General features: G+C 35.7%; 1 protein-coding gene across 10 annotated transcripts in view; it reads right to left on the minus strand.

The window, feature by feature from the left end:
* The window catches only part of RBFOX1 (RNA binding fox-1 homolog 1), a 1,256,716-nt gene that overhangs the window by 37,566 nt on the left and 1,203,750 nt on the right, over positions 1-15,400 (minus strand). For all 10 annotated transcript variants that reach the window (XM_074158514.1, XM_074158522.1, XM_074158519.1 and 7 more), the window contains one exon: positions 8,039-8,171. In XM_074158514.1, the coding sequence (XP_074014615.1) occupies positions 8,039-8,171 (133 nt within the window). The remainder of the gene's footprint in view (positions 1-8,038; positions 8,172-15,400) is intronic.

The raw sequence follows: 15,400 nt of genomic DNA on the forward strand, positions 1-15,400 counted from the left end.
AAAATAAAACATTACGTGTTTTTCTTATACCTGTCTGCATGTAAGAAATAAAACATTCCATATCACTGGGAGATAGAAGTACACAACCGTGAACAACAGGGAAGGAATTTTATGAGATAACATACAAATGATATAAAGTTTACTGAAGACAGAGGGCCCACAACCCTCAGTTCCTCACATCCCTGAGCCACTCATGCTGGGGGGAGGTGGACGAGTTGAGAATGAAGGAGTGAAATTGAGCCTGGGAAGAAGGGGCAGGAAGGGGAAGAAAGTGCTTTAGGTTCATTCTTTGTTTCTAACCATCCAACTGCAATTTAACAGGCAATAAATTAAATTAATTTTCAAGTCAAGTCTGTTTTGCCCATGATGGCTATTGGCAAGCAACCTCCCGGTCCTTACCTCAACCCAAGAGCTTTTCCATCTTACTTTCTGCCCCTATTCTCTTGAGGAGGGGGAACGAGAGCACAGCTGGGTGAGGGCCTGGCAGCCAGCTGAGGTCAGCCCACCACAGCACATTAAAACGTACTACTTTCTATTGTTACTATACATCGCTATTCAGTAAATAGCGCTTTTGAGGGAATATGTGTCAGAAAGGGGACCTTTTTCCTTCCTCCTCTTGCTGATCTGTGGATATACAGGGAAGATGTCGCAAGATGAATAGAGGCTGATGCATTTTGAATTCCCAAGTGCAGCTGTGTGTAATCTTGGCTAGGTTACTTCATTCACCTAGGCCTTCCTTTTACATATAACGCTCAGTCTTGTAGAGACAGAAACTTATTTTGAATTCTGAATACGGTAAATGTTATACTGAAGGAAGTACTCTGAGACATGAATGCAAGGCTCTGTCATTAAACATGGTTAGTATTAAGATGAAGTGACAGAATCAGGCAAAGGAGTATAACACTCCCAATCAGGACATGCACTATGAAAAGGTATCGGTTGATTTTATTTTATTTCCTCCATATGTATATAGTGTATGTTAAATATAACAGACTTGTAGTTATGCTGTAGCATATAGTATGATAGGGGTGCTAAATATAAAACCTTCTCCTTCTTTTGAAGTTGTAAGAAAAGCACTTTTCAGACTTCTCAGAGAATTTTTCAGAGAATATTTTTTCTATTCACTGTCCTTGTCATTTGTTGACTCCTGTGACTGAATCTTACCAGTGGAGTCAAACATATTTTCTAACAGCACCCTTCATCAGAAGGACAAAGTGTAAGTCACCAAGAGCTATGTTTTGCTCTTGTCCTTTTCTTTCCTTCAGTATATAATTTTCCAAAGGGTAATTTGCTTGGCTTATCAACCCCCCACTCTCTGAAGCTGTAGGCAGAAAACAGATGATAAGTCTCGAGCATGGGAGAAGACTGAATGCATCACACCGGGACCCATCTCACCACACCCCCTTTTACATTTTATATTCAAAAAATTGTCTTGGCAGACAGATAAATCTTGAGTTCCTTGTAAACCAGCACAGGGTCTGGAAATAGCCACATTACTGACATCTGAATTACTTCACCCAGGAACGGATGATATGTTAATGCGCTACCTGGAGGCATTAAAATAAGAACAACATATTTGGGGGATTTATTCAGTTGTTTTTTATGATTTTATTGTGCTAAGGAAAACTCAGAGAAGAGAGAAATCTTGATTTAATAAGAAAATGTGCATCTAAATAACATCATATGTGGCAATCATTTCCTGAGATTATTTTTCAATAAATACGAAACCGTTTTCTCATCAACTACTACACATCTGCTTTGCATGGCTTCAGCTGCTTTATTTTAGACTGTGTGTCTTATAATCATTTTTTGGTAACTATATTAAGATAAACTCTTTACTAGTTTAGATTCCACCTTTATAATATCCTGGGAGGACTACATCTGTCTTCATTATCATTTTTCTATTCTCATCTTTCAAAAGGATCGGGTTGAATAATCTATCAATGACATAAGAAGACAGTTCTTGACTGCACAAACCTTAGTTCAGTAACTTCATAGCAGCTGAGTATATATGGCCCTCAGCCATACACACAGTCTGCACAAGTTAACATAAATAAACTAAGGCAGATTAAGTGCATGGAGTGATTGATTCAGTGTAACAAACGGGCATTACAACCATGATTTCATTCATTGTGTGGGAATCATGGTTATGGTTTGCTATTTTCCCTCCATCACGAAGAGAAAACACCTGAGGAACAAAAAGTTCTCTGTTTACTGATTACTGGTAGGGTTGCCTTCACTATCCTACGCACACTTTCCAGACCTCAGAAATCACCCTTTATATAAAACCTTTTATATGAAGCCTTCATAAAACATATAATAGAAGAGATGCAACTACAATTTTATTTAAAATAAACCAAAGAAAAGACTGAGAATTAAAGGAACACCTTTCAACACTCTGATAACACAACTTTCACGGTTGTAAATATAGAACCAAAACTCTTGTATGAGGCTGTTTCAACTTTTTAGAATGTTCTCCAGGTTCTCGTCTTTCCAGTCTCAACATTTTCTGCTATGAACAAGTTATATTATCTGCTTTGGAAAATTAATTAAGGGCATTGCTGCAGAGAACAAAGCTGGAAGACATAAATCACTGTGTGCTGGGAAAACACATTTTTTGTTCTAAAAATTGCACATATATACAAAGCACAGAGTCCAAAGTAAGAGGAAGTTTCTGTGAGCCCAAAGAAGTGTATTTGAAAAAAAAACCACATAACCATCATAGTAGATGTAGTAGCTTATATGAATTATCCTTCTTTCTTAAACTCAGAATAAGGTGTTGGAAAATAAAGCTTCTTTTTAATTATGAATCAGTTAGAAAGTAGCACTTCAAAACAATTATTTTAACAAACGGGAACAGTTTCTGAATAGTCTCTGTTCTCCTCCACTCTCCCCAACTTCACAATATTATTTATGGTTGTTTTTTTTTAAAAAATTCTTCTTTTCAAAAAGAAAAAAAAAGCATACTGCTATCCCCTATTTTCCCAGGAAAGACACCAGAAGTGGAGATACGTACTCAAAGCTAATTCTCTGTTAGCTTCATCAGAACTGGAAGGAGCAGAGGGGAAATGTGAAGACAAAGTCATCACACAGTAAACTTGTAAAGAACTTGAGGCAAATGATGCTGGAACAGAAGGGCTTCTCATTAGTTTTACTAATAATGCTATCTACCACCACTATCTGCTACACTACCAGATATACAGTGACACTGGCTTTTCTTGATAGCAGTTAAATATGGAGCGTCATATTAATGATGTTTTACTATTTGGCGAGTGATTTTCAAGAATGCTGAGGTACTAATTGCTGCAGAGTTCAAAAGCTATGACAGGCATGAAAATCAGATCACCTGCTTTCAGTAGTTTACCAAAGAGAACAAAAACTGTGTCTTTCTCCTTTCTTTTGGCAATTTAAGTACTGTCATCCAAAACCTGTCATATGAGTACATTTACTTGTAGCTTCTGCTTTATTAGGACATTTCTTACACTACTAGTAGGCACTGTGTCAATAAAATAGAGAATCCCAGGAAGACACAGGTCAAGACAAGACGACTTTTGTTTTTATATTTCTGTCTCTTATTGGTTTGTGGGGTTTTTTTTAGTTTAAAAATTATTTTGCACAAAACACTATCTAATACTCAGAGAGAAGCCTGCAAGAAAGGTCAAAGAAGCAGTAAGCTCAAATCCTCCCACGTGGAAACTGTCCCAAGAAAGAAGACATGAAAGGAATTTAGTCAGCTTAAAATAGTAACTGCTTTGCTCCTCAACCAAGTCACCAATCTTGCTGTGAAGTTCCCAAGGAGTCCCCTGAGATAAGCGGGCAATAGCTCAGAGCTCCACAGCTACATCCTCCCATACTGACATGTTCTTATCTCCATGCTCCTCTCATGCCATACACAACACGACCATCTCCTGCTTCTCTTCCTCCTGCAGCAGTGTTGAAGCTAAGCTCTCCGTGCAATGTAGATCTCCAAACGCTTTAAATTTTAGCATTCAGTTTTCTCACACAAATGAAGCTTTACTCCCTCATTTCAGTTTCAGTAGGTTTTTATGGTACATAAATGAATTATACACACCAGGTTATGAGTAAGCTGCGCATTGTAATATTTCAAGGCATTAGAAATGATGCCACAGATGCTAAAAACGAGTATTTTCCATGAGCTAATGAACAAGATGCTATCTCAAGGAATTAGTGAAATGCCTCACTCACAAGAAAAGGTTCCGTTAATTATTTATGTAGCACTATGTGTCTCATGAACACTGATTTCATTTTTAAATGACACATTTTAAAGCATGTGTGCTGTTCTTTGATTTATAAGAAAACAAACTTGGCTAGAATCAACAATTTTCCGCAAACCTAGCGAAGTGTGCCATATTTGCTGTTTCCCAGTAACAGCAGATGAGAGCCTTTTGTATGACTCACACCAACTTGATTTGCCTAATAACCACAAGATCTTCTAGATTTCCTTACAGCCTGGGACTCATTGCCATTTCTTAGCTTTGTTGGTAAATAGTTTCTAAGAAAAGGTCACAGTCAATATCAAACAGGTCACAAGTGAACAAGAATAACTACAGATTCAAGGGAGACTGAATAGAAAGAAGGCTTTTGTTACAGAGCAGGGAATGCTGAGACAGTGGTGCTGAGATAAACACCGGTAAGCAGCATGTCAGACTAGTCTGAGAAATACATGTTCTTAGCTTTACAGTTGATTTCCAAATTTTAAGCAAAATGATTCGGTTTCAGTTCCAAAATCATATAAACAGGTAAGTGTGAATAAAATTATTTCAGATCAATATTATATTTTATTTCAGTCATAAGCTTTCTAAGGTTAATGAAATAAAAGAAAATGAAAAAGGTTGTTTCAAACTTAAGTTTTATATTTTGCACTTACATTTTACACCCACTTACATGTGGGTTCTTTTTTAAAAAGAAAAGTAATATTTTTCTAACTAAACATTGCTGAAATTTAATGTAAATTTATAATTAAAATTATATCTGTCAGTATACAAAATAAATGTCCTTTTTTTTAATGATTGAAAATATTTCAGTTTGAAACTGTTTGCTTGGCTCCTTCATTGAGTGACAAATGAGAAATTGCTACTAAATGAATTGCAAAAAAGCATTCAAAGCTTTTTCCATTTTTCTTATCAACAAATAATATTCCAAGTTGTTTGCTTCCTTCTGTAATTCGATTCATTCTCTGTGATCTATTATTATCTCTGTAATTTTCCTTGACTCCTACTCCCATTGTGACTGAAAACACATTCTTATTATTTACGTTCATTGATTAAGGATTTTTTTCTGATGAAAATTCTTTTTTGCTTCTTTGATAGGTAAGAGTATGTAATGGGTGAAGCACAGAACAGAACATTGTAAAGAAACTCCAAATTGTACTATTGTATCAGTGAAGTTACTAACACAAAATCTAATATGCTAGGCCAAAGAAATTATTTCAGAATAAAGCTTTATTAATCAACTATGGCTCAGTGCAGCAGAGGCTTGTATTATTTCTGCACTGATCTATCAATTACAACAGTTTGAAATTTGTTTTGTGCATTGGAAAGCAGTGCATTGTTATGAAGCATAGGTGGATGGAGAAAATTAAACTCAACCATTATCTGAACCAAGACCTATCTAAATTAAGACAAAGCTTACTAATTGAAAACTTTTGCAGAGTCAAATTGTGACTGGCAAGGTGAGCCCTAGATTACCAAGGGTTCATCTCAGAAGTCATCATCATCTTCCACGATGACTTCATGGAAGTCATCAGAACAGTAAGATATGACTTATGCATGGTTCCCTCTTAAGTCAGCTTTAAGGACAGGTCATGAAGGTAACAGGCGAGATATGTCCAACCTAACTGTGAGACCATCCTGCAGAAGACAGTAAGAGTGCTGAGCTGACCGCTTGGAACCCAGTTTCGAAACACTGCTGAACCTTACTTCTGTATTAACTTACAACAGGAGTTCACAAAGCTTATACATCTAACTTACTACCTAAAGATGCTGAAAGTAAGCAGTACAATTACACGAGAATATATATGTATTAAACTTGGAAATTTAATTCTTCCTGCTGAGTGACTGTACTAACTAAACTATAAAAACTTAGATAACACACACATACACACACAGAGCACCCACATGTGGCCCCTTAAATTAAAGCAAATTTAAGTTACTTACTGGTCTGAAAGTATTTACTCGTTTTTTTAAATACTAACAAAAAAACTACTATCCAATTCAAAAATTGTATCACACGTACCTGGTAATCATTTTCTTATATTAATTTATGACCTGGTATTAAACTAAGATATTATGTTCATGACATCATGAAGCTGGTAACAACCCACGTTGTTATCTTACTACATATTGCACACTATGTTAAAATTTAAGTATTTCTTTTTAAACTAAGTAGAGACAGAAAGAGTCCACTTTCTTTATATGCAGTACACCTTTTGTAGCTGAGTCATTCAGATTGAAATCACCTCTTGTAGAGCATTATAAACTCATTCCCTTCATTGCCATGTACAAATACCTGGACGAACTCTAAATGAGAGTCCGGGCAACAATGGGATAACTTTGGTGGGACACCATCCTTGTCCAAAGATAACTCAGGCATTCTTCAAAAATCATGGTGTCTTCCGCCAGTAGTGATAATAGTGTTTTACTTATAACTTAATATTAATTTTGCTTATTAAACTACACAAAACACTTAAATTAGAAAAAAAAAAAATACACTTCTACAAGATAACCTGATTCCGTGGCACCATTTTTATATTCATTTACTTTTCTGAGATGATAACTGCCCAATGCAAAGGAATAGCCGAAGTGCTTGTCTTAAACATCGCTGAAAATTTAGCTCAATGGCTGACTGACCAGATTAGCAAACTTGTCTAGAAAAAGACATGCCGTTTGGCTTATCAGAACAAAGGCTTCATGAGAAACTGAGGGAACTAGTGAAGGACGCCCAGCTTCTACCGTAACGAAGTAGGAGGACAGGGTCTTGTGCTGCAAGCTCCCTTCCAAGGGGATATCCATAATGAGAGTAGATGACCTGCTGACTACAATTTTAGTCAGCATGGAGAGAGGGATCAGCTTCACTCAAAGACTTTGCAAACCCTTCCTGACCCTTTCTCAGAAAGATCTGGTTGCTCCACAGAGAGGTGGTGGCATATCTATTCCCATTTTTTTATAACAAAATACTATTCTGGCCTGGGATCTGCTAAGTTTTCTGACTTTCCAAACTTCTCAATTTCTTAACAGTTGAAAATCTTTTGACAATGTTAAGGCTTTTAAATATCATATGGAGCAGATAAAACCTTTCTCTGTCAGGATTTACAGAGCTACAGGAGAATTTGTTTCTCCCTTCCTCCCCTCAAAAATATATAAAAAGAAAAAATTTGAAATCTTCTGAAATAACAGAAGACTGTTGAGTTTCTAGAAATTATTGCAATGAATTTCTCTCCTTTGTTCTTTACTTTGCTACTTGGTTTTAGTAAATGTAGGTCCCTGACAGTGAAATCTTAAAGTATTATTTAAGCAAACGAACTGAAAAAGACATGTCCCTGAGAGAAGCACCCCAGATTCCTATTGTGGTAAAGATGTCAACTAGAAAAACTAAACAAACTGCAATAAAATTGAAAAAAAAAAAAAAAAATCACTAAGCCTTCAAGTCCAGTGACAACTTTCGGTGGATGATTTGAAGAAAAAGAAGTTAACTTGATCCAACCTCCTTAATAACCAGATGTTTGCAATCATCAAAAATATATCTTTAGCTGAAACAATTTCTCTGTTCCAAAGCATTCCGTTTCTGAGAGCATTTACATAACAATATGTGACATCTGAAATGCTTAAGGCCACCAACCATGGCAGTACAAATTACAGTCATTTTTCAAGACTCTGTGCAAGGTGCACCACTTCCAGCGCCGGGACTGGTCGCATGCTGCGTGGTTTCCACGCTGAGACGCCATCAGCATGCACCACAGACACAACCAGTTCGTAGCCGTGGGAGAGTCATGCTCATAGGTAAAAGAGGCTGATCTTACCCGCCGTAGGCTGGAATTGGAGGGGGGGGCGCTGCTGCCCGAAACGTGTTGTACACCGTGCGACCTCGGCCTCTTAGGTGTGCACCTCTGTAGGCAGCAGCTGCGGTCGCAGCAGGGTAGGGAAATCCTGGCACTGGGAACAAAAAAGAAAAAAACAAAAGAGGAATGTAAAGTATTTCCATCAATCTAGTGTTTTAGACCAAGGGTAAAGTAGTAGCGTGTTTCTGCTTATATTAAAGCATGCCTATAACTGGATGAGGGAATCACCAAATAAGTAAATTATTAGACCGTTAACCAGAAGCCTCATCTTTTTACACAAGAACTTTGTACGCAAGCAGGAGACAGCGAACTGGGAATTTTGATGGCAGTATCACAGGTGGCTCTGATTGTCTTAGAAGACACTTATTATTAAAAATAATCTTGACTGTTTTAGTTGCTGCTACCAGGAGACTCTTGAGGTCCAAGTCACCCAGTTCAGGCTCAAATTTATAATGGCAGAGACATTTCCATCACATTATTGGATCTGTCATCAGAAGTCAGACCTGCTTTGAGCGGAGCTGAGACATTAGACCAGGCGACCTCCAGTGATCTAAATTATCCAGTGATTACACTGATCTAACACAGCTTTCTTTCTGTTCAAAAGCTGATTATTAACTGGATCTTAACTGTGTACCAAGGGAACGAAAGACAGAGCAAAAGTTCTCTCAGATTTTAGGGGTGTACTTTGTTCATAACAGTATCTGTTATTCCTTCCAAGTCACAGGTTGCATACTTTGGAAATATCTATATGAATTCAGATAATATTCAGATGCAATAGAAAAATTTAGACATGTAGAAAGGAAATTAACTCAAGATTTTTTTATACTGGCATTGCAACTAAGTGTAAACATTAATTACCATTCCATGTAAGACTTAAAATATTTTAATCAGAAACTGAACAGTAATGCAGTACTACTTAGAAGATTTTTTTCTGTAAAACATCTGCAAAACTTCTCTCTCCATAAACTTTTCAATTGAAAAATAAAAAGGAAACTTTCCACTTCACTTTCTCTGCCATTTTTTTAACCAATACTTCATTACTTCATTTCTCCTTTGTACATGTATTTCTGGCCAGTGTTAGAACAGGTATTTTTGGAATGAATTAATCAGTGAGACAGACAAATCCAGCTCTGTTGGCACTCAGGTTACTTCAGTTGTGCTTCATTTTGCTAAATTTTTCTCAGTAAGTAAGTAAAGAGATAAAAGAAGTAAATATTGCTTAGCAAAGCCCTAATAAGAAGCAAGCAAATGGAAATAATGATGTGTAAACCAGTAAGATTTTCAAGTCTGAAATACGGAATTTATTTCAATCCACACTTGTCTTTCATCTGTTTTAGCATTAATTTTTAAAAGACACCTTGAATTTGAAAACAAAATGAAAAATTCACAACTTGTAGATGTCTCTGGCTGAACACAAGATGGAAAATACTGTAATTATGGTGACTTGTCCATTACTGCCTTACTACTACTAGGTCCTTCTCACTGACAAAAAGGCTGTACAGAAAGTCTGCAGAGATTTACATGTCTGGGAAACAACATAAATCAATCCTATGGTAATGCAATTAAATGAAAGCAGTCTTTTTAAAAGTGCAAATACCATATTTGTATTCCTCTTCCTATAAAGAAATACGTGTCAAAATCAAAATGGTGAACTTACAGAACTCAATATACTGTTGGTAACTTTGAATCAACTGCATTTAAGAAGGCTTAAAGAAATTGAGTCATTGAAAGCACTTTTTTTTGTGTGTGAAACGAATATATATATATATCATATACTTGGAAATTTGGGTGCTGTAAGTACTTTTGCATATGCAACAACATTGAATATTGACCAGTATAAATAGAGTAATCATGACCTACTGCTCAGACCATGTAACTTTTGTCCTTTTTATTTTCAATTTAACAAACGTTAACAGTCTTGCATACAAATTAGTACAATGTGTACTTTTTTTTTTTTTTACAATGGAAAAATGTAAAAGATAATTTTCATCGGACTGAAGACATAAGCAAACATTATAGTAAAAAGATCTATTGGCTGCAGTTCCTCTGATACAGTGGACTGTCTCCCTATAGTAACACAGATAAAGAAAAGGCGCGATGCTCTAATAAAATTTCATAGATGGAAGTTAGCAATACATGAGAAAAACATGAGAGTTGGACATCACGGCATTATTGTTCACTTCTGTCCCTTAGAGAATGTATTTGTGAATGCCGTGTGCTGGAGACTTCCTGTCTTGCCTTAAATTAGGTGATGTGCACAAAGTACATTTTAAATGGTCACTTATCGTAACTATAATCATGTCTGTTACTTCTGCAAGAGAAACAATCAACTTCAGCACGGAAAGGAAGTGCCTGTGGGAGCTATGACAAAGCTTCACAATCATGAATAATGGAGAAAATATGGGAAAAGGTGGCTCCTCACATAGCCTCTAATTAAGCCACCATGGAACTTTCTGCCACTGGACGTTGTGGATGTTAAAAGTTTAAAAGTTTGTATGACTGAAAACGGTGAAGAGTTTCCCTGCAGAGAAACAGTATTAAGAAATCACCTCTGGTTTACCTCTTCAAACTGTAGAAAGCTAACACAATGTTCAAAGAACTATATACCTATACACTAGCTCCAGTCTTACAGCTTTTCTTTAGGCATCCAGCTTTTGCTGCTTTTCAAATACCAGGTATTGGACAAGATGGAGAACTAATCTAATCTAGTAGGATTACCTTTGTTATCAGATTAATGTTTAGCTGCAGTCTGCCTGCGTCAGAAAAATGACAAATTTCTAGATGGTCATTTCTAGAAGTAAGTTTTTCCACTATTTTGAGAGTTAATTTGTGCCTTTTCTTAAAATCATGCAAATAAATAAATACATAAATAAACCAAACCCACCAAAACAGTGCTAAGAAGAGTTTTCTTAAGCGAATGGAGAAAAATGGACTTGAGAGTCTGGCCAGGAAAAACTGGTATCTGAAACGGTGGATATCTTCAATGATAACCCTGAAGGGTGGTATCCTGTAGCTAGCTCTAAAAAGCTGTAGTCTTTAAGGACAATCTTAAACTGCCAAGATTAAGAGAAATTTCTCTTATCTAAAAGCCACTGACAAAAAATTAATGAAGACTGAAAACCTTTGAGCAGTTCAGACAACTTCTTCACTTATATGTGCATTTGTGGCTCTCTACATATTGATAGAAATCACACTTTTACAAGAAAAACAGAAGCAGCGGTAAAGATAACCACTTCAAAAAAGTCTAAGATCAAGCAATGTAAGGTATCTAACAATGTTTTGGGCTTGCAATGCTGTCTGGAAACTCCACTCACAGATCTTTTTCAGCAATTAATTCTTTGTCATTAATATGTACGTTTGGCAATATTTAAAGCAGTTGCCTTCTTTCAGAAAAACACTTGGGGTCCTAGACAATCTTTCTGCTACAAAATGCACTGTCGAAATTAACTCACCATTTCCTCCATACAGCCACATGCCTTATACACGTGTGTGAAGAATGGACCTATCTCTTGATTTTCAGAAGAAATGAGTAAATATAGGTCTAATGAAAACCAACTGGAATTATGCAGAAGTTGTATGGGAGACACTGAGGACATACTTCTGTGAAAGCATGAACTCCTAAAGTGTTCTGTGAGCATTTTTTTCCTTTGAATTGTACCATTCAATCCGGCTTTCACACAGACATGTTAAAATATGTATTAAGCAATATTCAAGCAATTATCCTAAATACTCTTTATTCTTCACGGTGGTCACACCTTGGAAAGAAATACAGGAAGGGCCACTGACATCAAATATTTGACAGCAAATGGTTGTCTACAAAGAAATGTCACTGGAAAAGCAGCGACAAAAGCAGAGTGGCCCCATCAATGAATGAGTAGAAAAGAACATAAAATATTTTTTAAAATAATATTACTTTTTTATGAGAAAGAAGGCTTTCTCTTATGAAAGAGGAGAAAAAGCTAGAAGACAGAGATGGCAGGAAGAGTCACTTAGCCCATAAGTGTCTACCAAATCCAGAACACAGAATGGAGGTTCAGCATTCATGGGAGATACTAAGACAAGACAGTGATTTCTACCATTTATCAAAGGATCTGCAACACAAAGGATGTGTTAGAATGAAAAGTCTGAAGTAATTTAATTTTTTTGCTATGCTTGCCTCGCATTGTTCCCTTAATAAAATCATGAAGAATAAAATGTCTAGAGTATAGCAAAACTCTAAAAAAGCTTGTAGAAGCAATTATTAGGAGGTAGATCAGTGATCTGGAGTTCTGTCAGGAAGAGGATAAGACATGATGGAAACTAATCCTGAGAAACATGGAACTAACACTAACATTGCGAGGACTTAGGATCAAGTGAGATCTAACAATAGTGTTTATATATAACAGAATTATATCCATCCCATAAATTGGCTTGGGTCAGTCTGAAAAAACACAGTATCAGAAAGCATGCCTTCTATTTCCAGGTGGTAATATTAAAGACTAAGATCGGTGGTAAAATAATCAACAAGATCACATCACCCTAAACTTGAGTTCAGCAAAAAAATTTATGCTACTTCAGCCCAGCTGAGAAATAAGATAGTTAGGAATATGTAATAACCACAGAATTTATTTTGCTACTTTTTAATATCCTCACCCCAAAATAACCAGCAGAAGTGGCACTGTTAGAACACAACTGAAGTATGGACTTCATAAAAAAAATTTTATGAAAAGGGCTCTCCCATCAGGAAGCATTAAGTGCTATTAACTAGCCCCAAAAGTAATGAATATACTAGCCAGGAGGGGTAAAGATTTTAATGACTTACAGTTTGTAGGTCAACCTTCCTTAGTGCCTCAGTGCCAAACTGCTGAAACTCAGTCAGTGAAAATGCTATTATAAAGGGGTTGAAAATGTCTTTGACTCTCAGCAGGGAAGCATCTGAGTCCACTTCTAAGCAAAAGTACATTAAATTTTTCAAAGTAATTTGATGACTGGAATTCTTCTGGTCTGTGATAGAGAAGAGGCAGATTTCTTCATTTAGGCAATGATGAAATAAGGTGACAATATGAGGTTAAAGAAAGACTTTTCTAAGAATTATATATAATGAAATATCAAGTCAAAGAAACAATTTACGTTCTCATCTAATAGCTGCGTCAGTTCTGTAGTTATTCATTCACCTATTCAAATATGAATGGGACTACAATGGCAGCAAGAAAAAATCAGTTTCTACAGTGGAGCTGCAATTTTACTTTTTCAAATTGAAATAAAAGAAATGTGAAAAAAAATATGCTGTGGAAGTACTTGGTTTTGCCTAACAATCAAAAAGCATACAAATAATCTTCTACTACAGCCTAAGTGAAATTCTTTAGGAACAGCATGTTGGCAAGATTCCTTCTTTGAACTTATTTGTTCTCTTTTTACATTTGAGGGGATGAAATTTAAAAAGAAAATAAAAATTATTACAATGAATACTGTTCAAGAAGATCTCTCTTCTGGATACACTTCGTAAACATGGAAACACTGTCAGGCTATCTCCTTCATCGAACTTCAGTTTAGATCTCAAAACATGAAATCCGGTCAGCAAATTGCAACATTTAAGCAAATAAAAAGGCCTTTGGAATTAACAGGATTCATGTTAGTATATCAGTAAAATTTAAGTAACTAACGATTTATATAGAAAACAAATATGAGCATGAGAAAAAGAAGAGGAATTTAATCTTTGTGTTCACAGATGAAATTTAATCAAACCTTAATTTCTTCCAAAACATGTAATATAAGCATTTGTTTTATTAATTTTTTATTGAATGAACATGACAGGTAGGTGCACTTTCTAGGCACCATATCTCAACATATGCCTTAGAACATAAAGACTGAATGAACAATGACAAAGTTTGAGTTCCCAAAAGGAGGAATAGAACCTGTTAAAAATACTTAAGGGTTATACATTGTGTATTAAAGTTTTAAAGCTTTGGGATAGATGGAAGAGTAGCAGATGCAAAAAACAACAGGGGGCAGATTTTGTATCAAAGCCATAAAAATATACAGCCATTTTAATGGGCAATTATTCTTTGCATTTGTGCTGTGGTTTGAATTTGTATGAGAGTGCCATATGCCTCAAGAAAGGTGTGCCATCAAAATGGATGAACAAATCTACCTCTCATCACTCCTAATCTCTCCTTCTTTGCACAAACTAGCAGGTCGTCCTTCATCAAGAGTTTGCAAATGTTTTATGGTGAAGAACTTTAATGCTACATCATGTTTGAATCAGTTTATAGCTAATTTACTGCAACATAGTTTAACTGTTAGAAAGGCAGGGAGATACATTTACATCGTTCCCATAGTTTAGGAGGATCCCCATTGCGGAAACACTTCAGAAGTGCCGGACAATAAATTAAAACCAAAGAGATATAATGGCTAACACACTGAGAAAGGCTAAGCAGAATAATCTATATGATATCATCTGAGGTTTCAGGAACAGAATCAGGAGTTTATCCTGATGTAATGAGTTTTCCCTTCACCATAAGAGTAGTAAGTAGTATTACTTGGCATTCTTTAAAAGCATTATAAAAGCTGCATTAAAGAGGATGTGTACAGATCTTTGCACTTAAATACAAAGTCCAAAGTACACTGCAAGTAAAATTTAAGCTCTGGTTACTACAGATTTTAACATAAAAAGGCTTTTAAATTATATATATATGGATTCTTAAAATATCAGAGTAAAAAAAAAATCTTTAGAAAGTTCACAATGTTTAAAAACAGCAAGCTGAAAATACATTTTTGACCTATCACTTTTGTGAGACGATCATCCCTGGGGATCTAGTTGTGAATTAACTGAATTCAAAGGAAATTTGCCATATATGTCAAATAGTCACAACTGGTCCCTTCTATTGCTTTCATTCACAATCTATTTATTTTTTGAAACACATCCTTAAAATTAGAAGAACAATTATTTCCTTACTATTGTATAAAAATACATGTCAGTATTAAATCCTGTTGTTTAGGAAGGAATAAATCTGCATTTTGGACAATCCGTTACTTATAGGACATTCTCATTTGAAATGCATTGAAAAGGAAAACAAAAATCTCTAATTAATGTACAAGTCTAATCACCATTCTCCACATGGAAGAGTAATTTTTCACTGTTCATTTGCTCAGTGTAATCTCAAAACTGACATAACAGAAAAGCAATGGCCTATAAATCTGCTCTCATTTGTTTCTTTAATATTCATATTCCATTGAACTACAGCTGCTTGTTGCTGCAGTCTATTACAACATGCAAAACTGTCGATAAAAATACTATGAAAGGCAAGATGTGTTTCTTCATGGCTCTGTGTGCCATTTATTCTG

The sequence above is a fragment of the Numenius arquata genome, chromosome 14 (assembly GCF_964106895.1).
Source record: "Numenius arquata chromosome 14, bNumArq3.hap1.1, whole genome shotgun sequence".
NCBI classification, from domain to species: Eukaryota; Metazoa; Chordata; class Aves; order Charadriiformes; family Scolopacidae; genus Numenius; species Numenius arquata.